Source organism: Stegodyphus dumicola, chromosome 9, assembly GCF_044657685.1.
Source record: "Stegodyphus dumicola isolate Sdum_Otavi_A_Nest chromosome 9, ASM4465768v1".
NCBI lineage: Eukaryota > Metazoa > Arthropoda > Arachnida > Araneae > Eresidae > Stegodyphus > Stegodyphus dumicola.
Window position 1 is genome coordinate 43,911,112 of NC_140776.1, and position 25,420 is coordinate 43,936,531.

At 33.4% G+C, this 25,420-nt stretch overlaps 1 protein-coding gene across 5 annotated transcripts in view; it reads left to right on the top strand.

Moving 5' to 3' along the window:
* LOC118196067 (protein SSUH2 homolog) overlaps positions 1-25,420 on the top strand; it is a 137,284-nt gene that overhangs the window by 79,707 nt on the left and 32,157 nt on the right. For 4 of the 5 annotated variants that reach the window (XM_035367451.2, XM_035367452.2, XM_035367453.2 and 1 more), the window contains one exon: positions 17,070-17,142. In XM_035367451.2, the coding sequence (XP_035223342.1) occupies positions 17,070-17,142 (73 nt within the window). Of the gene's footprint in view, positions 1-15,220; positions 15,369-17,069; positions 17,143-25,420 lie in introns of those variants that run through there. The other variant, XM_035367454.2, reaches the window with a different exon arrangement.

Below are 25,420 nucleotides of genomic sequence, written 5' to 3' on the forward strand. Positions count from 1 at the left end.
TCCACGAAGGCATTCTTCCCCTTATGCAGATAGCCCTAGAGTGCTTTGCCATACTTAAAATACACCGAAATACACACCATTGTCGAGTAGTGTATAAGGACTATATAGTTTCATGACTATGAAGCATTCCTTTGCCATTAAGCAATAACATCTTGCGCTGCCATCTTCTTGAATGCCATGCTCACGATTCCCGCATTTATCCGGGAATTACGAATATCATTTTCTTTTTGCTTCGAAAGCTTATTATAGCAGATCCTGTCATGGCAAGTATCAATATGAAATTAGATTTCAGCCTTTAAAGGTAACGTCTCGCCCTAGTATTACTGTTGGTGGAACTGTGGCCCATTTCTGGCCGTATCCGAGATGTTTTGCTTATTCCCTTTAACTCTATTGGTCAATGTAATTTAATCCATGCTTTGTCGAGAGCTGTTAGAGGTTTCAGATCGCTTATTATTTGCTCATGCAAAGTCAAGTTGTGTGCGTTGGATATATTTTTTGTTTGTTTGTTTGCCATTTGGTTTTGCCATTTTGAACAGCTAATTTTAAATATAAAATTTTAGTATCTATTTCTGTGATTCATTTAGGGGATTGATTCTTAAAATAATAGCAATAATAAATTCAATAAAGATATCTCCGGAAACTCTCCGACACACATAATATTGAAAGATGCGTTAGAAAAAGTAAGTTATAACTCTACAAACTAATGTAACCTTATGGAAATAGATCCGTTGAGAAAAGTATTCTAGTGCCCCCAAATGTTGTACAAATAAATAGATCCTACTCTTAGGCATTTTCATATTTAAAGTTCACGAAGACTAAACATACTTTCCTGTTTACTGATATTCCGAAACTGAAGATTCTTTATCATTATCTTTGTGTGGATACACGTTGAATTATGAAAGCTTGGTTGGAGACATGGAAATGCAGGCTGCCCCTTAGTAATGAAAGATAATGAAATAAAATTCAATCTGCATTTTTCCTTGGCTACTTTTAAAGTAATGAGTAAAATATAGTAAAATATAGTTTTGATTTAATTCCTGCTTCTCGGCCCCATTGTTATTTATTAATACACAAGATGCAAGTTTAAATGCGTTAAATGTTAAGATTTTAGTAGGTACATCGCGACACATTATTAAGAAAAAGAAGTCGATGGTATGTATACAAAAGTTCATGTAGTAGTCATCATACATAACCCTTCTGTACTGAAATTCATTTGTCTTTCCTACTTATACACGGAGTGTGCCGAATCTTTCTCAAAGAACTACGATAAAAGTCAAGAAAGAAGCTTAAACCGATATGATCACAAGATAGACTGGGCGGACTAAATAAAATTAATACTGAAGAAATTCCGTAAAAACTATTACCACAATTCCAGCTAGGCAAAAATTGTGTTTATGATCATCAAACTGCAATATAACTCTTGAAAGAAGGATTTGCCATTAAAAACGTAAAAGGCTCTAAATATAGGAAGGGAAAAAATTCTATATCAGTTATGTATAATTGGCGTTAAAAAATGTTTAAAAACAAAAAAAAAAGTCTATAGACTGTTGATTTTGTATAAATCAATTAAGTGAATCTTTGTTTAAATCAGTACCAAATTAAAAATTAAAAAAATTACACGATTTGCATTTATAACTTTTAAACCGCTTAATTTGTTAATTAGTAATAAACAGATTTATATTTGAAAATTAAATATCTTTCCCGAATGGCAACATACTGGCACGTAGAATGTGAAAGTGTGTTATTTCCCTCAGTGGTAGCACATTGCTTTTAAATAGCCTAGTTTGTTGGTTAAGTTTGGAAGATAAATCTGTTCCGTTACCAAATCGGAATGCGCTCGCGAGCGAAACACAAAAAGGTTTAATTTCGATAAGTGACAATACTTTTTTTTTATTAAATCGCTTAATATGTTGATAAAAATTCATTAATTTCTCACGAAATATGAAATAAATAAACAAACTGGAAATTCGGTCTTCGAAGTGCATGTTTGTGTAGTCAACTATGTGCGTTCAGAATTTGTTGGCTCTAAATGAAGCCGTTTTTTCACAATGCTAGGAACAGACAGAAAGTCAGAGAAGACTGTAAATGGCCACTACGCAAATTCTTTTGTGGTGCTGCCATTGCTGATGGATGGCCAGCAGTATATATGATACTGATATAATAAAAGTTCCAGTTAGTAAAATATTCATTGTGCTTTATTGGGTTCAAATAACTTAATGTCTCTGCAGTGGCGCCCGAACTAAAAAAGGCGGTGGGTGATGATTCTTCACCACCAGGATTTGGCGATTGGGTCCCCTAATCCCTGTTCGCCCTTTAAAAGGGAGAGTATATAAGGTAGTTCTCCCGCCTTCTTAACATGCTTTCGTGGTGTAGCTGTCAGCACGCTGGATGCATATTCGAGAGGTCAGTGGTTTGAGTCCCGGCGAAGGCGTTGCTCATTTTTCATCTCTCCTGTTTCAAAAAAAAAAAAAAAAAAAAAATCATAATGTCTCTACAAAATGACCTCGGTCACTATTCGTTATTAAATATCTTTGCAAAATTTTCATATAATGTATGGAACTCTTTTAAATTTGTTAACACAATGAATGTTTTCCTAACTTGAATTTTTGCTACACGGGCAGCACGTAAGATGTTAGATATTATTTTTAAAGAACCTGCAAATTTGAAAATATTTTCATAAAATTTTGTATTTTATGTTAAGCAACGTGGCTAGTTTGAGTTATGCGTTTTGGTGATAAATCTGGAATTATGAAAATTTATTTCTGTATAATTTAATTCTAAACCATGACTAAAATTTACGACTCTTCAATTAACAAATTTCAGTTACTCAGGGTACACAGTGAAATTTTTTTTATCGAAATATTTTTATGGTTTTAGCCAGCTGTGTGCGATTACAATTGCTAATCAGTACAGGAATGTATAATTTTATTTTCTGTAATGCCGTAGGTTATGACCCTAGCCTTGATTGATAGATTTTATCAATCGCAGGTTCAAGGCTTGCTTTTTGTAACCTTTAAGAAACTTGTTCTGAAACTTATTTAATTTGTTTTTACCTTTTGTTAAGTTATATTCTTTTGTGATTTCATTAGTTTTAAAAATGATAGTTAGAAATATATACTACGTAGAGAAAATGATCGAAATTCGATTGTGGGCGACCTAAGGATATTTGGTTTAACCCTTAAAATTTGGGTGGTAAAAGATCTGTAACGAAAGCAAGTTAAATATATGCTAGAATTTGTCTCTTATTTACAATAGTATTAAGAGAGAAAGTGATGGTTCGTGACTTAAATTTTTTTTAAGCGAAGTAAATTTTAAAGATTTTTTTTTCAGTCTAATCATGAAACAGTTTTAAATTTTGCGAATGTAAAATAAAGTACAAAATTTCGTTATATTTCGTTATATTAATTTGAAACTTTCAGGTACAAATATTTTAATTTATTGTTTATTTTTATAGGAAGTGCTGTTCCATGAACATTTCAATTGAAGTGTTGAAAATAAATAAGAAAATAACTGAGATTTTTATTATAAGTAATGCACTTCGAGATGTTGCCGATTCGATTCCAGACTATCGCAGTAAAGCGAGTGATTAATCACAGATTTGAGAGATTTCAGGGAAATACTGATAGAGGTACATTGCCTTAGCCTATAAAAGGAACAATAATACTAGATCTTATAGTGTCGATATCTTGATTAAAATGTACACCTATTTGAATTCAGTATTATTAAATAAATAGGTAATTAAAATATTGTTTAAAAATATAATACTGATTGTAATTGTCTGAACAGTTGAAATATTTTGTTTCCATATCTACCATAGCATTAATAAAAGGGTCTAATACGCATTTAAATAAAAATTGAATAGGGTGTTCTCAGAAACTTCTAGTGCGCTATTTAAAATAACTTCTTAATATTAAAAGTAGCTGGTTAGGAGGTTTTGTATTAAACAGCAGGGCCATGGAACCCTGGACCTTTGTAATGTTCTGAGACCTTTACCTGTAGAAGCTGTGTGGAGAAATATATGAGTCAGTAGCGAATATGGGCATTTAAGGGCATTTCACTCTGTGGTTTATGTGCTATCGAAGTTGGTTCCATGTGTCGACTAGCTCTGCTATACGTGAATTTCAGATTTTTCAACTGAAGAAAAACTTGATTTTTCAACACCGTGGAGTTAAGTCGGTTATACCAGATGTCTCTGTTGGTTGAGATAAATCCGAGCGTGAAGGAGCCTTAAGGTTCGCGAAACCCTCGACAGTGCTTATTCAGAAAGCACCATTAAAGAGCTTCATGGATGTATGGAGTCTACCGGCGGCCGAGTGACTAAAGCCGCAAAACACTGAATTCAGTCTGAGATATATCGGTCAAACTTTTGAAAGATTTGGTGAGGTTTTCCTTCCGCGTAGTTATTTCCTTGTGTAGCATAAAGACGGAACTGTTTCTGTAAGAAAATCTTTTGAGACTCATGTCTTTCATGGGACTGGAGAGCTGGCCAAGCGGCGAGCTAATGAAGCTACGTTGCAATTAACAGAAATAAGTTGAAGAAATAAGTGAAGACATCGTCTGAGGAGTAGAAAAAAAATAGATGGAGGAATCCGTCACTTCAAATGACTTTAGAGAGATGTGTAAAATGTAAAAAAAAAAAAAAAAAGTGTAGGAAAAAACACCACCCGGTTAAGGTTGTAGCAGTACGAACGATGAATCTGACAACAGTGCAATATCGCATTTCTGCTAAATCATCTAAAAGAGGCAAAAATCGTTAATCGGCAAAAATGTAGCAATTGTGATATTAAGAGGGGTCACAGAAGGTGTTCGAAGTTTCAGCCACTAGGTGCAATATTAGCCTGACATCAGTGCCGCATGGAAATATTCCGACGGCCGTTGAAACTGCGCCCAGAGGCGTATGACAAGATTTTCGTCATTATCCATCATTGTCTCATTTTATGCACCATATTTTTCATATGACCCCCGGAAAAAAGTCTACAGAGAAATAGGCCTAGCAACCTTGTGAACCAATGAGTGGGACCACCATGCCTGATCCATTGTTATTCAAGTGTCGCATTTAAATGCTTCCGAATTTCACGGCTGAAATAGGCTTGGACATTATCATGCTGCAGCCACATATAAAGGTGCAGCAACTGGATAAGTATGTTGTTCTTTCCTTAACTTCGTCTTGTAACATCGTCGGTCCAAACGAAGTGGTAAGAGATACAAATCTGTTAAGTAGTTCTCCACAATACCGAACCGAACACTGATAATAAACCGCTGCTGTGCTGTAAATGTTCGTGTAACGTGGGGATTTTACACCGCCCATACATGCGAGTTATGTGTATTTTTGGTGAAATATGCCCTGTCTGTGAATAAGACGGAAGCCGAAGAAAAGAGGGTCCTCTAAGTATACGATTGCTTTTCTAACTCTGCATTGGGGCTCACCAGCGGCCGAGCGGTAAAGTCGCTGAACACTGATAGTTCGGTCCGAGGTTCGAATCCCGCGAACGGGCTGACTTGACTGCATGGGCGTTTTCGTGGTTTTCTTCATGTGTAACGTGTATAGGAGCCAGTTTCCCTTAGAAAGTCCTCCACGAAGGCATCCCTTCCCTTAGGCAGATTGCCCTCGTGTGCTTTGCCGTAATTAAATACACACACACACCAACCCTGCATTGCTATCTGATCCCAATTCGTCTTCGAGTAATCTTCTCCTCTCAGACGTTTATAAATGCCGTAGCGAATCACCCTGTATAACGTTTTTGATAAGTTGTAGCGATTCTGAGGAGTATGCATGTGATAGAGCGTTCGTTCGAAACTTTTGTTCTTATTTAAATTTTTATACGTTTTATAAAGGTAAAAACTGCTGGCAAAATATGTATGCTTTCAAAAAGAAATATCATGAGTAAAGAATTATATGATTCGCTGGAAATTTTTATTTAAATAAGTACAACTTATAAAAGTGTACTTGAATAAAATTTTTGTTTTGTAAGGATGCAATTATGTGCATTCCATTTGCAAGTTCGAAGATTAAGATTGGTGTCAAGTGGGAATGGAATAGCAAACATACTTAAATGAATTGGTATTTTCTGAAATCTTAAAATTGTGTAATGAAATGACAATCATTACCTGTAGTTTTCGCTTTTTACGTGACTTGGTTCTGGCGGAACGAATTAAGCTTTTGTGATCACCGCAATTTCAATTTCATTATAAATTCATCATTCTTTGAAACATAAAGTATTAGTTCCTTTTGTCTTTAAAGATGCACATCTACTTGATTTGAGTAAGCAGTCATACCTATTAAAAACCATTTTACCTGTTGTCGTTTTTAAATTCAGAGTCGCATATTCATTTACGTATCTTCAGATTCTGAGTACTGGATGTAACCGAGGGTTTTATACCTCTGTTTTTTAATGATCTCAGGTGCTTCCTTCGTTGTTACTTTAATCATTTTTTCCGAGTACCATGCAGGCTATAATTGACACAAATCTATTAAACAATGAAGATGCTTGCTTGGAGAGGTATCTCACAAGCATTTCAAATCTTTGCTTTTAGTAGAATTAGGTTCATTTCATGTAAACTGTCCATTTACCTCTAAAGAATGAAACTACCAAAAAAAAAAAAAAAAAAGTTTGGGGATTCTCATTTTATGCGCAATTTAATAGTTAAAACCACCTTTTCTGTACTCCTCGTTTCGTCGTATACGCTCACAGTCCGGAGATTTATGAAGATGTTATTGGCAGGCTGCTTTGCTTAAATTGAGAGAATCTTAAACACATGACTTTTAATAGAGACTTTTTGCTGTTGCTATGACTTACTTTGCCATCAGAAGCCGGTGTTAGATTAAGAGTAATCGCCAGATGTTAGGTTCGGATTGGTAAGTGTAATTTTAATTTAATGCGTTGTTTGACCCAAATGTTATTTGTAACTTTGAATAGAAACACTGGTTTACGTTCCAACCAACAGCACAAAGCTGAGGATGTTTGTATTGATTGATTTAATCTTACAGGTAGTGAGGAAAATAAGTTAATAGTAAAGTTAATATTTTACGTATTGGTGTGTTTGTTGCTTCCACAAATAGTTTAAGTTAAGGGCGATAACTCGCTATTACAGTTAAAGTGACATTTGAGGGTGATTGGTTGATAAAGGCACTTAATTAAGAAGTCCCCTCAAATCATTATAAAGTTTATTAAAAAAAATAATGCTTGACTTATTTTCATTTTCATTGAATTCAGTTTTGTTGTTGTTGTGTGTGTGTGTTTTGGTTAAACAATATTTTGCCGTACTATGGCTTATGAAAAGAGTAATGTCGTTTTTATTTTTAATTAAGTAAACTTAGGCCAAAAAGGTGAAAGTTTTTTTTTCTCATATAACATCGTAAATCATTTTCTGATAGGCTCATCAATCTCTGAGTAAATTCCTTGTTATTATTACTGCCTGTTGTAGCTTTACTTTCTTTTATTTCCTCCGCCTTTTTCCCCGCAGGCTTTTCCACGTTTTCAGTAAATGCTTCTTATTCGGATAAACTAAAAATTAATGCAAAAATATTCTGATTATATTTCAAGGGAATGGCGTTATCTTATTTCTTGCTTTCTTATGTAACAATTAACATAAAATCTTCTAAGAAACACGTCTATATAGTTAGTTACAATACTTGCAGGGTGAGTACTTATTTATACTATAGAGAAAGGAAATCTGATGGCGTAAACTGAAGCATAAATTGAAACTTTCTAAAGAAATCTAGAATGTTTATAATATTTTTGCAAGTAAATCCCTTCCTTCCGTTGCCATACCATTGCTTGACTGCTGAGTCAGTTCATCTCTATTTCTGAACATAATTTTTGAAATATTAAAAAGGCAGTTTATTTTTTTAACAACTCTGCGTATTTCTCATAGGGTGGCTTGGCCCAATTATCTTATCTTTAACATGTGGCTTTTTGCGAAACTGTTGCAGTAAAGTTTCTTTTTCTCGGCCCTCACCGCTTTGTGTATTTTCTTTCCTCCTGAACAAACGAAAACTTCCGCTCGTACAGGGATACATCAATGCCCAGCATTGTAGGAAACGAAACAGGAAGGAGCTTTTACTCCTTCATTTCATTTTGCTTTAGTAATTCACCCATCTGCTGCTTCTGTACCAGAAGAGACGATAAACTATAAGGAGAGTGAATGAGTAAGCAGATACATTTTTCACGATGTTACCATCCACATGAAAAATGCTCTAGTTCTTTCCCTCGACTTGTTTTTAAAAACAAGTGTTACGATTTCTGATTAATTACATGTTGCTTGCAATGTCTAAAACAGTGCCGGCCTTCGTACTTTCAGTAAAATAAATACCTACAAAAGACCAGAATAATGTGTTCTTCAATAATATGAACCATAACAAAATTTTTCGGTATTAGACCCTCGACTAGATAAGCATCTGCATGTTGATAACTTCGTCGTGCGTGTAACTGCTGAGTGACTCCATAAATACTTTCATGCCTTCCCCATTTATTGCTCAAATTTGAAATACTAATTCTCTGAATGCCTCGTAACCAAAATATGGGTCCCGGGTAAGTTACCTCAAGTGTTCCGTTACTCATATTTGGGTGATTCAATCATCTAAATGAGCAGGCCTTCGCAGTACTTGTGGAAATTATTTTGATTAATTAATAGATGACACTAGCGTTTCGTGTTAAACGTAGCTAAACCACTGAATGCTGTAATCAATGATTTGTAAATAGTGTAAATATTACACTTTTCATTTTTAAAATTATTCGATGTCGACTTCTATCAACCTTTGAATTTTGAACAGTAGTTTTTGCTTGGTGTAATCACATTCGTATTTTGTAGAAATTACAGTATCAGATATTTTACTAATTAATATCAATATCAGATATTATACATTATACTAATTAACTTTGTTGTTAATAATGTTACATTAGTACACTAATAAGGCATGCCTTTCAAAATAATTATAGCCATTATTTGTATTTTATATCTGGGCACGAATTAAATTACTGTATATTCCGGCGTATAACGCGCATCTACAATTTCAAACTACATTTTTTAATTTTAAACTTGTCAAAAAATTAATATTAGACTGGGTTTATTTTAGAGCAGAGCTCTAATTTCAGGGAATATAAGAAGTTTCGGAGAGAATTTGATCTCCTCCTTTTCAAACAGCAAAATCATTTGTGCTTCTTCAAGAAGATAACGTGTAAAATTGTTAAATCAGTAAAGCAGACATGTCAATACTGTTGTTCTACATCCGGTTCATATTGTAACAAACAATAGTTTTATTTCTGAAATATCATTTCAACTTGAAACAGAAAGAATTTTTTCCGTATATTTTTTAATTATTAGTAATTTTACGAATTTGAATTATACTGTAGGAAGTTTTAACAGTTTCAAACTGTGCGTCATTTCTATGACTTGCCGTGACAACGTTGCTTTTAAAGTAAAGAGTAGTCTTGGAGCAAAATCTTGGAGTGTGTTAAAAGAGAGTAGGGGGAAGACATGTGCTTATCAAAACTGTGATGTTACTAAAATTATGAATTAATTATAAACATAAATAAGTGTCTAATAATACAAGGGAAAAACTTAGGAAATATTGTATCTTAATTTTTTGAAGTGAATATATTTTAAAATACTTAAAATAGTTTTATCTGTAAACATAAACAAAAGCCTTGTATTACGAATTGTGTTTAGTATTTACAAACATCATTTTTGAAAATACATTTTGTATTTACTAACATTTTTTTTTCTATTTACATATTTTAGTATTTACAAAACATTTGCAAAACTTTTGTTTATTATCTTTGTTTGAATCCAACAAATATAATTTCACAGTTTCAGCTAGTAATTCATAATAATTGAAGTGAATCTGCGTTTATTGTTTTAAAATTGCTTGATTTAGTAATTAATAAAATAAATATGGGAGAAAAATTAAATATCTTACCCTCAGCTGAATAACAACATACTCCTTTGTAGAAGATAAAAATATTATAATTCGGACAGTAACAATAGGTTTGTTTTAAATTGGTGAGTTCGCAGATTAAATTCAAAAGACAAAGATATTGCGTTTTGCCTACAAATGAACGTACTTCTTTTTTTTATACCACTGAGTTTTCTGATTAAATTTGAAATATAAATATCTCACTCTTTGTTAAGTAGCAGCAGAAAGCTTTTATGTAGCTGAGGTTTTAATTAAAAGTTCCTTCAATCCGCAAAAAATAAGAAATACATTTTTTTTAAAAAATTTTAAATTCGAGCTTCGAGGTGCACATGTTCGGGTGGAAGACTTATGGATTCAAAATTTAGCTGATGTAGGTACCGCCATTTTCCCGCAATGCGAAGAACGTACATACTGTTTACGAATTTTGTATATATGTAATTAATTTTAGTGAAATTATACGTAAAATTGTAGTACCTTTTGTATAATGTAACTTGAAATGCTTGAAAACGCAAAGCTATATCAAAAAAATAAGTTTACAGAGGCAAGTATCTTTAACATTTAGATAAATGGCTATCTCGCTAGATTGGCAAGATATCGCCAATCTGGCACTGATTTTGGCGATTAGTTTTGTCATCAAATTTGGCGAGAAATACCCAAAAGCCGTGAAATTTGGCAACCATTTAGCAATATTGAGGTCCAGTCCCTGTGTAACTGTCATTCATACTATAACTGAATAACTGTAATTGATCTCTATTATGTAACTGTAACGCTTATATGTAACTTTAACCATATATGCCTTCCCGTTTTTTCGAGAAATGAAAGGCACGACATGTTTTTCGGCGGCCGGACGAAAACTATTTAAGACTGGAAAGATCATCAGGTGTCAAATTTTAGTTCAGAATCGACTACGGAAAACTGAAAGACTTCCTAGCGAACATGGCTCTTTGGATGCGCTTTGCACTGTGTAATTACTGATTGTGCTCTATGATATACTGAGAAGAGCTGTACGAAAAGTTCCAGAACTGTAAAGTGTTTCTTTTGGGAAAATAAAATTTTTATCAAGTTATCATCGGTTCTGTGTGCATTCAATCTATTCTGAACCTTCGCGCAAACAACAATATATGCATAGTCTTCATTATTTAATAATATAAATTATTAATTTAAATTTTACAAATATAAAAATGTTTTCAGAAACAAAATCACAGATTCTAATTGCGCAAAATTTGGATTTTATTTGTGTGATGGTTGCACTTGATGTAACATTCCAATATATTTAATATTTGTCAAGAAATTGCTTAACGTAGTTCTTGAATCAACTCGTTTAAAAATATTCAATCTCTTTCTTATTTTACAGAGTAAATTATTGATTTGACTACAGCTGATTCCATTAGGTAAGAAGAGGGAAAGCTGAATAATGTTGTTTTTATAACAATTTATATTTCAGGGTAGCTCTATCAGACAACTTACATCCCAAAGTTCAGTGAACCCATGCGTCTTGAATAAGACTTGTGTTGGAATATCTTCTTTCAATGCAATCAGCTGTTTTTGCATCATAATATCGGGATGCAAAAAGTGGAGTCGATATACAAGATCAGATATATCGCAGCTCAGCAGTTCTTTGACCCATTAAAATTTTCTTTGTCTTAGAAGCGAACATTAAAATTCCCTTTTAAATTCTATTAGTGGCTTGCATATAACAATATATCGTCTGAGGAACTATCATATTCAATAACAGACATACAAATTAATTTATCAAATTATTGGAATTTTTGACATATGCTAAAATGTCTCGATATTTTCCAACCGTTGGTGCACCGTCACAAGTTGGACAGGGAAATGCCATAGTGCTAGGAAATGTTTTCAAAAAAAATGAAATAGAACTTCTCCTCTGGTGTATGTTTCGGGAGGTTTTGCGGGGAAAAAATACTCTTCTGTTATTTCTTTTATGGTTCACTATAATAACGCATATAGATCATTAAAAAGTTATTCCTGCCAAAATTTGATTCATCCAGTATATAGCAAATTTATTACCCCTAATTCAGATATAAGTTGTTCAATAATTTCCGTCCTTTTATCTATGCAACTTCGAATTGTTGACTATGCTACTTGGTTACCAATTATTGACTTTGTCAGCTAACTTTATAAAATTGGATCAGAGTTCACTTTCATAATTGTAGTTATTACTTTCCGAACTATTGCTAATAACAAATTTTTATCAATTGTATGCAGGTTTTCTCCTCTTGCAGTTAAGAAATATTATACAGGGTGCGGGAACGTTCATAGTAGGATATTAAAAACACACCATAAGTCAGTAACTATAATTTATTTATTGCCACTTATGTCAATTAATAGTTAAAGGTATGCCATTTACTAATGTTTAAATCATTGTCCGTTGCGGGGATTACTTTTTGAATACGATGTCTGTCAAATGATGCCCCCTCTGCACAATAGATTCATCTAGGCGGCGTTGGAAGTTTGCCATAACTAGGCGTAACGTATTCCTTGGGACACTAACGACGACAGTTCTGATGCCATCCTTCAACTCAGAAATGGTGGCACAACGTGTTCGGAAAACTTCTTGTTTCAGGTGGCTCCCAAAGGAAAAGGTCTGCACATGAAAGACCAGGTGAGCGAGGCGGCCAGGAAATGTCACCAAAACGGGAAATTACTCTACCTGGAAATGTCTCTCGCAATGGTCCGTTCATCTGGAACATTCTCATGATGTCCCAAGCTGAAATGTTGCTGAAATAGATGCTGGGTAGCAATAACAGAGTGGTTATTCATGAAATAACTTTCAACAGCAAAGGCACGATGCTGTGCACTCCACCGATCCATATCACTGACGCACTCAAAATGACAGCTCATAAGTACACGAATGCGGCATGAGCTGTCGCGCATTCATGCAGTACATCATTGTACTACGCAAGTCAAATTATGCTATTAACGCTGCTGCACCCTGTATGAAGCTTCGAGTTCTGTTTCATAGTTCTTAGATGTCGCAAAGATTTCTTTCTCTTCTTGTGTGTGTGGGGGGGGGGACAGCAGCACTTGTAGAATTCTTGTCAGATATAATCAGAGTTTGCCTTAACAAGTCTTAACGGCCGACATAGGTAAAAGAATAAGCGTAGATTTTGCTGTGATTCATTCGTTTTGCATTTTGCGTATTTGTTTGATTATGTTTTGTTCCCTTTTTTTGTACTGTATTTATTGCTTAAAAATTTATATATTTAAAAATATATTGAATTTTAAGGTATATTAAATAGCTTTTGTAGATTTTCCCCCTATAATGATTTTGTATAATTCCTTTTTAATTACATAATATAGGGACAGGATTATAATAAACAAATGTTTATCAATTTTATTAATAATTTTTTTAATCAATGGGATCGTGATTATGCTAGATAATTGCTAATGCGTATTCGCCTATCAACCTCTTGACCACCATTCACCCCTTTAAAACTCTATCAACGCCCAAAGGGTCAATAACGGCCCCGCTGAGACTCCAGATATAAAGGAACTGGTTTTTCTCCATCCGATTTTCCTATACTTAGAAGAAACATTGACATGTATTTCAAAAATGTTTTTTACACATCTTTAGCTTGAAGCTCTTTTTTTTTTTTCCCCTTCCTTCCAAGTTCCTGCTACTGTAAACACCTAAGTGTTAACCTAGCTTAACGATTCTATTTTACTCAGCATTAAAATTTATTATGTGTGCTTTAATTCATCTGCAATCACTTAGCTTAAAATCCATCTTTATCGTGAATCCATCCATAATATTCCATAGTTCTTCTCACTTATTCAGGTAATCCTCGTAATACTAACTCCCCCCCCCAAAAAAAAAAGTGCTTGCTTTATAAGAATTTACAAAGAAAGGTTTAGGAAATGGGCAGCTGAGACTTTCCAAATGATCTAGATTTTACCTATTATATGGTACATCGTGCAATTCCACTGTATGCCTTGCATCCAGTATTTATTAAAAATAATGATCTACGACATAGAGTCACAATACCATTTAAAATTCACAAATTAAATTTAACATCTGTTTTGGTGAAACAAAATAGCAGATAAACATAATTAGTATACAGATAAACATAATGAGATAACTGTAATAAATATTGAGACCACAATGTTACAATGAACTGTAATAATAATACTAAGGAGGTAGGTTTCTATGGTGTAATTTCAGTTATAAAAAGTTATTGCAGTTTATAAAGTTCACAAGTTGAGTCATTTTGTACTTATTCACAGAATGTTAAAATTCACTAAATTTATGCAGCAGGAGAACTTATACTTGACAAAGATCTAGGCCATAGGAAGAGAGTCGTTGCATATTTTTTTGAAATTTCGGATGCTGATGTTTATCTTTAATTATAAATCATTGGAATTTTCTTACTTCATACAAATATTCCGCTGAATCGAAAACGCGAAATTTATAGTAGTCATTATGCGGCGTTGTCATTACAGTTCAAATGACGCGATAATTTTACAAGGTGAGGATTTATTAAGTATATTTAGATGAGAAAATAACAAATTAGTATTAATAGTATCTCTGCGGGAATTGGGTACGACTTTGAAAATTAATTTCTTATACGCTACCAGTTGTACAGACAAGAATTACAAAATTAATGTAAATAGGGTCACAAAGAAGTAAACAAATATGACTACTTACGCCATAATTTAAATGAATAGACTTGATGATTCAAAATGTTTTAATGTCTGTTTTTAAATGAAAAAAAAAAAAATCTATGTTACAAAGAAAAAAATTTGAAATTTAATTTTTTGTAGATTTTTTTTAGTTTGTATAAGTTAGTTTAATCAAAATTAAATGTTTTTGCGACCTCGTTCGAGTTAGAAAGTTGTCTTCCCTTTATAGAAGAATATTATAATTATGAGTACTGATTTTTTTTTTTTTTTTTTGTGTGTGTGTGTGTGTATGTTATTGTGTGTTTTGAGAAATACTTATTACTGTAATACGTAATCGAAGCGAGAAGGTTCACTGTAAAGTGTATAACAACTTCCTACTGACATTTTATAATGCTTATTCATTTCATTTAAATTAATTTTGATTGATTTGAACGTGTTCTAAGCACCATAATAAGAGTTATGTTGACGCTAGTTGCATGCATTGCTTTTGATCCTTGAGAAAAACTATGTATACGTATTTTACTAATTCTTGTCAGTAACGTACTTATTCTTTACAATCTTAAACAGCATTCATCTGAGTCGTCCTGTTGTGCGGATGAAGAGTTTTTTGCCCTTTCACAGTAGTGTGTCTGATAACCGTTTGACTCTTGATAACAAAGAGGCTTTTAATCTGTAATGAGAGTTTATTTTGAACCGGCTTCCCGTCCAAGTTTCAGCGCTGTCATCACATCATGTACTGTTAAATTTTTTGTCGGTTATATCTCAGAGGAATTCGATAATGAATATCGTAATATATCATTCTTAAAGGGTTTGTATTGATATGTTTCAGAACAGATTTTGCTGCTACTATCCTTATCAGTGTGTATTTCCAGTCATGAAATCTGACTCCTTTTTTCCTTAGCATTATCATAAAGAAATTTATAATCTTTGTAATTTTGCAAGATTTTTAAGAAGAGAAAAAACTGTGAACAATAATAAAAATTAATTAATATTTAGATCCTTAATCAAGATTTATTTTGCCCACCGTTCTCTTTTTTTGCAGAAAATATATTTCTGAGGAATATTTATATCAGATGTGCAACAATTTATATTTTCGAAAATCATCTTCTGCAGATAAAAATCTAATGAATAAATATGACTATTAAAATACATCTGAAGCAGATATTTTCTTTTCAGTACTGCTTTTGCTGACATGTGTTTAAAAAAAGTCTGCACTTTTCTCAGATGCGGAATATCCCATTTAAATGTGAACGGAAGTGAAAGATATTTCTGTTTATTTGTAACAATGGCCTAGTATATGAATGCTGTGCCTTAGCCTGATGTTTTACTTGATCTTTAACAAACATCGATTTTTAGAAAAACTTTTATGCCTTTAGAGGAAGGGTGACTCATACCAGTCTCTCTCGAAAATCATTATGTTTTTCTGTAACACCAGTCTTAACCTAAACAACCTAAACTTGAAGTTTCCTAAATTTCCAACTGGCCTGAAGTCCACATGAAGGAATCTACACCTCAAGAGATGACAAGGGGAAAATGCTGTTACTGTACGCTATGGTATCATATACAGTTCCAAGGCATAGCTGAACATGAAAAATTATGCTCTTCTGTTGAAGTATTCTGTAAACATTGACGCATTTTCCCGTATTGCGCGTTATCTGTTTTATAACTTATGAACTGTTTATTTCTTCCCTTCCCCCCCAAAAAAATGCTGAGAGCACAATTTTATAGTAAACCGCGTCTATTTGTAATTTTTTTAAAATTTATTTTACTTTATTTTCAGATGAAAAAATGAACCATAACTTTTCACACATTTTTGAGAGAACATATTGTTCATTAAAAGAAAATCTAATTTTCTCAGTAACTTTCGTCAAGGAGGGAATTGTGTCTGATCGTTCTCGAAACTGATAGTTTTATTCAACTTCCACGCCTAAATAGGGATGCTGTTTTGCGTAATTTTAATGTCTTTAAAATCAGAATTATGTTATTGTTAGACATTATCTCAAAACATCTGTACTAATCGGTTGAAAGGGTTACGGAGTTCTTAATTATGAGTGTTTTTAAAAATATTCGATTATCATTTGTAATTTCGGCTGTTACTTTCCGCTAAGCTGTTACTGTACGCTCCCCCTAAAACAAGATTCAGATTCATGTTCTTACAATAACGTTCATACAAGTAATATAAATTTTTAGATGAAAATTTTGAATGATTAAACTATGGTTTACCAAGAAATATAGAATTATTAGCTTAAAATAGTTAAAATTTAATGCACCGACTTCTAATGGTAATGGTACTGTGAATACACAGATCTAAAACTGTTTTCAAAAGCAATTTTCAAACTGTTGAGTTATTGAGTCTCTCCACTGCATTTGTGTTGCTTCTTGTAATAAATAATATTTTTCTTCCTTTCAAACCTTTGTTAAGGCTTCATGTCAGTTACCGGCTATGACCGGTCACACCAGTTATGATAATTTTTAATTCATTTATTTACTTTTTTTTTTTTTTTTTCAGTTGATATACCCCCACCTTTACTGCCTGCTGTACAAAAAACAGAAAGTGAACCTCACAGATCTCCATTACCTAAGTGAGTATTTTTTTAAAAATTAAAACTCAATTTGAAAACTGAATCCTGCACCGCTTTTACATCTGAAGTAAATTTAATTTGTTAATTTTGTGGTTACCGGTTTATTCAAACTCTTTATTTTATTACCACTCTGAAAAATCACTAAAACCCTTTTATCTAAAAAACTATATGTGTTTTAGATTTTATCAGATTTTCATTGTAGGGTATCCAGCTTCTTAATACGTAATTTCGAATCAGAATCGTGCCGAAGGTGGATTGAATTGAGGCACTATCAGGTATGAAATCAAATGAGACGCAGTCTGTAGCGGGTTAAAATATGATACAGTGAAATCTCTTCACAAATGTAATTCATTCCTTAAGCCCGTTTGTCACTTCAATTATTTGTAAATTGAAACTGCTTTCTTCTTATAGGAATCAATATAAAATGGACTAATCCGCATAAATAAACTAAATTAGCAAGCAGATGAAAACTTATACCTTTTGTGCGAAAGAGAATGAATGGCATGAGTGATGAGGTAAAAAAAGGGGAAATTTTATCTTTTGTCTCTTTAACACCGCTGATTCTACTTGAGACTTACTCAACCTCCGTTTCACTCAAGTCTAATGTGCTATCTGCGTTTTAAAAGGCTGATGAAGTGAGACACAGGAATTATCAATGATAAAGCTTATGCTGAAACTTTCTACTGTTACAAATTTCCTCATTTTGCACAAATTTCGCAGCTCAAAGAACTAAAATTATTTTTCTGTCCATCCTTTCTTCCGAGAACATTTCCTCTACATTAGCTTTTCATTGCTACTGCTGACTCTACTTTAACCTTTCATTGCTGCTGCTGAAGCTATTCCTGTTTTTTTCTTGTTGAGCTTATTTTTGTAGTTCCCTTGTAAATCCTCCATGTCTTCACTGTTAATGTCTTTGCCTAGAGAAGCAGCATCATAGATTTAGAAAAAAAAAAAAAAAAAGTCAGTGACAAAGCTCCCAAAGGTTCTGCCTGTAGCACCGCCTAACCATATCTCCTTCCAAACCGAATTCATGGTTCTGTTAATTCCTTGTTTCTAAGCTTATTGGTGAGCTTTAAACTATGGAAAATATTAAAAGGATGTTCCCAGAAATCCATAAGTGTTAATTCTATGTCAGAAATTATCTCAAAGCACCTTTGAAAATCATATCTTGATGAATTGATTGTTCATCTCCCGAAACCTTTCCTGTTCAGGTAATTTGTTCGTGAATCTATTTTTTCGCGATGAGAGGCGTTCCTTACCCGAAGTTTCATTGTATATTGAATATCAACGCAAAAGTGATAAAAGTATTTAGAGAATGCAAGTCTGATTTTTGCTTCAGATTTTGAAATCTGTCGGTATGGCTTTATTTCAGATGATTATCAAAATTCGTTATTGGTAGAACGATTGCTGTAGATAATGCGTCTCTACCTTAGTTAACACTTAATGTTGTAATCAAGTTTAAAATAACACTAAGACGTAAAACATAAGGTGGGGCAAATATTTTGTTGAAGAAGAAATATCGAATATGTTTTTAATGCATAGTTTTTGTCATCCTTTAAAAATGTTTTCATAATTATATATTGAAATTATGTGCATCACTTTATCAGAACGAAAGTCATAGTATAACGTAGCTAATACTAATATAAAGAATGCTTAAAGTTTTTTAATATACACTGCTGTCCAAACGTTTATGGACAGCATGGGGGTTTTCCAAAGTTCACCATTACAAAAATGTCAGTAGCTTTTAAATTAGCCGTTTATATTCGTGATAGTAACGAAGTTTAAGAAGATATATGCAAAAACAATAGCTACCACTTCTATTGTACAGAAATAAATACTTATATAGGAGTTGGAGAAAAAATGCTGAAATTTTAAGTTTCGTTCACGAGTGTTGATCTTTAATTCTTATTAGCAATTTCGTTTACAATATCCAGGAGAGTCTATCAATGCCCAGTGGAAGTCGTTTGCCCGATTCGTTGTGGTAGTGGGCGATCGTATGGATGGAATTACGGTTGTCACTAGCTGATGCTGCTAGACGTCTCAATGTCCCTCGCAGTATGATCCACCGACTATGTATAATCAGTTTTAATCTGGATATTCTGTGTCGATAAGACATATTCCAGGCAGGCCAGGAGTAAAACCATCTGCGGAAGACCATTATTTGGCTATTTCAGCCCGATGGAGAAGCAACATTATAGTTCCTCAGCTCATGGCAGATCATATAGTGGCAACAGGACCCAGAATCTCATCTACTACAATGCGCAGACGCCTGCACAATACAGGTCTGTATGCAAGACGACCAGTTGTTTGTATCCCCTCTACCCGAGCACACAGTGATGTCTGTTTATATTGGGCAAGAGAACACGTCTCCTGGACCAGTCAACAATGGGCAACAGACGAGTCCATGTTCACATTTGAGGTTATTCAGGTCATCAGCTGATCTGGAGGGAACAACGCATCAGATACAACCAAGCTCACATTGTGGAAAGACACAGTTACGGAGGTGGTAGAATAATGGTATGGGCTGAGATCTCTCAGTGGTCACACTAACCTGCATGTGTTCGATGGACGAACTTTGACCGGTATGAGATATCGAGACGAGATCCTTGATCAGTATGTCCGCCCATATGCCGCTGCTATTGGTCTTGAATGTCTTCTTATGAACGACCGTGCGTGACCCCACCGAGCTCGAGTTGAAGACTATCTTGAGGCTCACGGTATTGAGCGGACGGAATGGCTAGTTCAATCCCCAGACCTGAATCTGATAGTGCATCTTTAGGACTACCTTGGGAGACAGGTTGCTGCTTTGAATCCTCCTCCAAGGTCTTTAGATGAGCTTGAATAAGGATGTAATGTTACTGCCATATTTTCCCTAAAAAAAAAAAAAAAAAAAAAACAGTGATGTACTCTTTCTCCAAGACTGGATTCCTCTACCAAGGGTGAAATTTTTTGTTGTAATTCATGTTTGTGTAAAACTTTAGAAACAGTCTATGTCGCATTCATTAAAGACCTGTTTAATGAACATGTCCTCTCAATAGCTTGTTTCTATGTTGCTTCATTCTCAAATTAGACGCAAAAAACATGCTGTTCCTTAACTTTTGGAGGGCAGTGTACTTCACAGACTTTTAGGTGTTCGTCCTTTCTGTCTGGGCAATCTGTAGTTCATTTCAGCCATCCTCGCTCCAACGCTGTTTGGTCCACATGATTGGTAGGCGAGCAGTGTCAACACATTTAGGTAATGGTAATTCATTATTTCAATTTCATTAATTTTCTGGGTAACTTTTAGAGCATTTTAAATGATAGCTCATCTCTGTCTAAAAGAAAAGTTAATGAGACGTGCTGAGGTGTTGAATTGTATTTTTTAACCGCCAAAATCATGGGATTTAATACCGGGGAATGTTTGCCTTTTGGCTGCTTTAAGGATATTAAATGGAATAGAAATGCATTACTACGGCTGCCATTCAGGTGAACTAGGCAACGATGACGCAAACTGAATTGAAGTGGACTGCTGGATAAACATTTACTGTTTTACGACTGCTTAACACATCGACAAACTGCTGTATCTGTAAAATAACGTGAACATTTTCCTTTCATTACCATTAAACTGTTGGGTCATTTGAAAAATTCTGCGATTTTTCAAATCAAGGCGCATCTTTTTCTATTATTTTGTTACTGCTAATAAGGAGTGATCTTGATTGAAGCGGATATTTAAATATGATCTTTTCTGCTCATGTTGCTTAATTCTTGCATATATTGTTATGTAATTTTTTCCCAATGCAGTGCTAAGAATGAAGAACCCAGAAGCTCATTTTCATCATTTTATGCTCTTTTATATTAAAAAAGGAAACTTGCTAACCAGCCTGCTTGTTAAATTTGTACTGCATATGGAAAAATTGTTTCTGATGACACAATTCGATAAGCGTGGAAATTTCAGCTTCGAAGGTGATGTACGTTCTTGATGACCATCCAGTGCAAACAAGGAGCTATTGTTTAAAATTCACGTTATACAGTTCAGGAATACAGTTCGGATAGTTTAAATGTTCCAAAAAGTACAGTATATGATTATTTGAAGAAAATTCGATGTGTAAGCTACTATGTATAAGTACCTCGTACTTTAACCGAACAGAATATTCTTGCTCGAGTTTTGGTGTGTGCTTCTTTGCTGAAAAACAACGAAGAAGCTCCGTTTTCTTAATGGGTTATTATCGAAGATTAGAAATGCATTCTATGCAATAATGCTATAAAAAAAAGATTTTTGGGCAAGCCAGGAGAACCTCCTTTAATACCATTAAGAATGTGTTTCATCCCAAAAAAGTAGTGTTTTGTGGACCCAAAAAAGTAATGTTGATGGGACTATAAAGGAACTGCAAAATAAGATTTGTTACCACCAAATTAGGTAATAAATTTGAATAATGTTATTCCCAAATGGCAGACTTAAAAGCAGAAATCGAAGCTAAGCTCTCAGAACTGACCAGTTTTCGAAGTGCTCTCATTTAACATGACAATGCTGGACCCAACATATCGGTGAATGTTGGACAAAAACTTGCTGACCATAGTTGAGAAGTTTTGTGTAAACTTTCATATTTATTAGACCTTGCCCAGTTGGATTTTCATCTGTTTAGATGACCTCAAAATTCTTTGACCTGCCTGGACTTCACTTTTTTAAAGAGTGTCAAACAGCACCTCAGCAACTTCTTTACAAATAAAAACCTAACAATTTTTTTACAAAAAGGATTTTCCAGCTACCAGTATTGAAAAAAACGTCAAAACGTCATAGAAAAGTAGTGCTTATATGCTCCAATGAAATTAACTTATATGTTTTGTATTTACCATCCAAAAACTGCATTTGTATTAATCATAAAAAAAAAACCGCAGAACTTTCCGGATGACTCAATATACAGTCAAAAGTCGTTAATCCGAACTCGTCGGGACTTCGGCGATTCCGGATTATCGATTTTTCCGGATTATAGATCATCAGTTTAAATCTCGTAAGATGGCATGCAGAAATTCTAAAATTAAAAATATGAAACCGTAATTTATGAAATAAAGAACAATTATGATCTAAAGGGTATCAAAATTTACAAAAAAAAAAAAGCTTAATATTTATTTGTTTACTTTATTAAACATTTCTTTCAATGTAAGTTGTTTCATTTTATGTGATAATACTTTCTCTTTAATTCTATAAACAGACATAATTTCTTGTTCAGTTACAAAGTTCCGCTGTTCAAGTCCCGTTAATTGCTGTGCCGAGAATACCGATTAACTTGTCAATCGAAATTTTTTCGTTTTCACTAACCTCTCTGTCACCTTCTTCATGTCTTTATCCATTTTTTGCAGCAATTCCACTTTTTGTTTGTTGGACATCGAAACATACTTTCGTTTTGTAGATCCTTTGGAAGTTCCAGCATCGGAAATTCTATTTGACATAATCGAAAGTTCAAGTTTACTTTTATAAAATTGCTCTTACAGTCTGCAAAAAATAATAAGCGGGATCCAATTCGAAGATTAAGGAACAACGCAATCATTAACATTAACTGATATAGATAATTAGATAATTTTAGCTTACACCGTCCGTTATACATTAAATGCGCAGGCGAAAACGTATTCTGCACTAGCGCACACGCATATGCGCAATAGTCAAGGTCTTACGCGCACGCGTTAAACGCCTGTGCGCATGTGCCAACGCGGCGCATGCGCAGAAAGTTTTTAGCTTTGAGGTCCGGATTATGGGTGTCCGAATTAACGACTTTTGACTGTATTACTCTACGTTATTATGGGTGCTCGAAACTTCTCTGTAACATTGACTGGCCGTTTGGAAGGCCTTTCTTATTTATTCTCATACTTAAAATATTACTGCTTGCTTTGTTGACTTTAAAATTCAACAAAATATGCAGCAATATTTTACATGCATTTTAATGCTTTCGATATTTTTGATTTTTTTATTTATTAAATTATTATTATTATTATTTGTTTGTTTGTTTTCAAGAGACGAAGAGAGAAAGAATTTTCTTCTTCCGTAATTACACACTACTGGTATTACCTATCATATATGTAAAAGCTACAATCCTATTACCACTTTTTTCTTGCCTTTATTAAACTGTAAATAGTGAATGATTTTTGCATGAATTTTGTAAATTTTGATTCTGTAACCAATATTTAATGCTATACTAAATGGCACTTCATTATTTGATCAGATTTGTAAAATGTCTTTGACTCGTAGAATTATGCACAATATAGTTATTAAATTTTACATTTGCAAATATCCTACTGGAATGTTTAAAAAAGGAAAAAGCATTCTTGGCGATATTAGAATGTTATAGGCAATTTAGATGATGCAAATAGATTTGAATTCGTACTGGTATGAGGAAATAAAACTACTGCTGCTCATTATCCCGTTCTTATGAATGATTCAATCAATACCTGAGTAAATATTTTTTCATTTATTAAAAATTATGATCGTTATTTCATGATCAAAATTTTAAAATAAAAAAAGTAGTTTTTTTCTCGCATATAGAATGTAATAACGTGTCTGCACTTTTACAGCGCTATTGAGCACTTTAATGCAATTGTCTTACACAAAACAAAGCTTTCCCTCACTCCCCGCGACCAGTCGTCTATTGATATAAAACGACGTTTTCTCAGGCAAAAACTTTAAAAAAAAAATCCATTAATAAATTTACATTTTGAAATGTGATGTAACATATTAGTACAGCATTTGGTCAAGATTGGCGCTAATTTTTATATCTCATTGATCATTGTGCTTTTCAAAAAGAAACTAGTTCGCTTAAGTACGACATATAATGTGCTTTTGAATTAGACCAGTGAAAATCAAAATATAGATCTAAAGTACGAAAACTGTTGTCATATCTAGAATGTCTCCATCTCCAAACTTTTAAAAGGCCATTGCTTTCTAAGCATTTTGCTTTTATTTAATGTAAATCATTATATTCTAAACTTATTGATATTTACCCCATTAAGTCAATAATTTATTCTTTTGATTTGTCTGTATCAATTACTCGAAAAAAATTACAAGGCCAAATTTGAAAATCTTGTTGATTGTAAAAATTGGGTGTTGATTATTCTTGTATTTTAATTTTTTACAATATATTTAATAGTTTCTTATGAGATATACACGTTTCTTATACACGTTTGTTTATAAACTGAGAAGACTCCAAAGTAACATATTCACACATCCAAAAATTGATTGATTCGTGTCTGAACTGCGTAATGATCCTTTGTCCGTCTTGGTATCAGAATATACTTCTTTCATCCTTTAGAACAATGAGTATTTAATTATGCATTGGTTAACGTCTATTTTGATGTGTTCACTTCATATCCGTTATTTATACATTTTCCCATAGGATTTTTTTTGTCGTAATTCAGGGAGTTTTCGTAATTCATTATGAATTGGATGAAGAAATAATCTGCCTTGATCTTTTAGCACGCTACGATAAAAATTGCATACGTTTTTCTTGTCTGAACTTCTTCCAATCTGTATTTTTATTCTCGTTTTACGAAAGTAGAACGCTCCTGTTAAACCTGTCATCCTCATGTGTAACACTGATGCAAGCCAGTTTTCATAAGAAAGTGCTTCACTGTGGTTTCTCAGTAGATAACCCTTGATAAAAATGAACCAGCCAACATATGAAATCTATCATAAGACAAAATTGCGTAAAGCAAAGAAGCATTTGCTATTTAAAAGGAAAAGATAAGTATATTTGAAAAACATTAAAGATGGTGGCAGAGTAACTATTGCAATAAAGTAAGCCGTCGAAGATTTAGATGTAGGAAATACAAGACTTATCATATAGGAGCTAAAAGGACAACGCTTATTTAATGCTTTTCTTAATTACCTTAGCTTCTTTAAGTCATGTTAGCTACAGTTCTATCTGAACAAGTGATAGAAATTGAAGACTGTAATGTGTTCAGGTTGACGTGAAAAATATGAAACCAGATTATATGTGTCAATACTTATTTTGACACATCCATTCAGTCGGACAGTTCTTTTGCAGACAAAGTGTCCTCAAAACTGCTCTCCGTATTACATTTTTCTTCAATTATTGCATAAAACTAACGTCGAACGATATTGTCTCTCCGCTTTCCCCCCAATAAAAGCAAAATACTTTCTGAATTTCTTTCGCTTACCTAAAGGTATTAAATGTTTTTCCAAAATAGAGGATGGTTGAACAGTCATAAAACTGGGGATTCGTATGTCTTCTTTTCAATGATGCTTTCTTGAATCTTCTAATAATCATTACTAGTAATCTTATTATTAGTT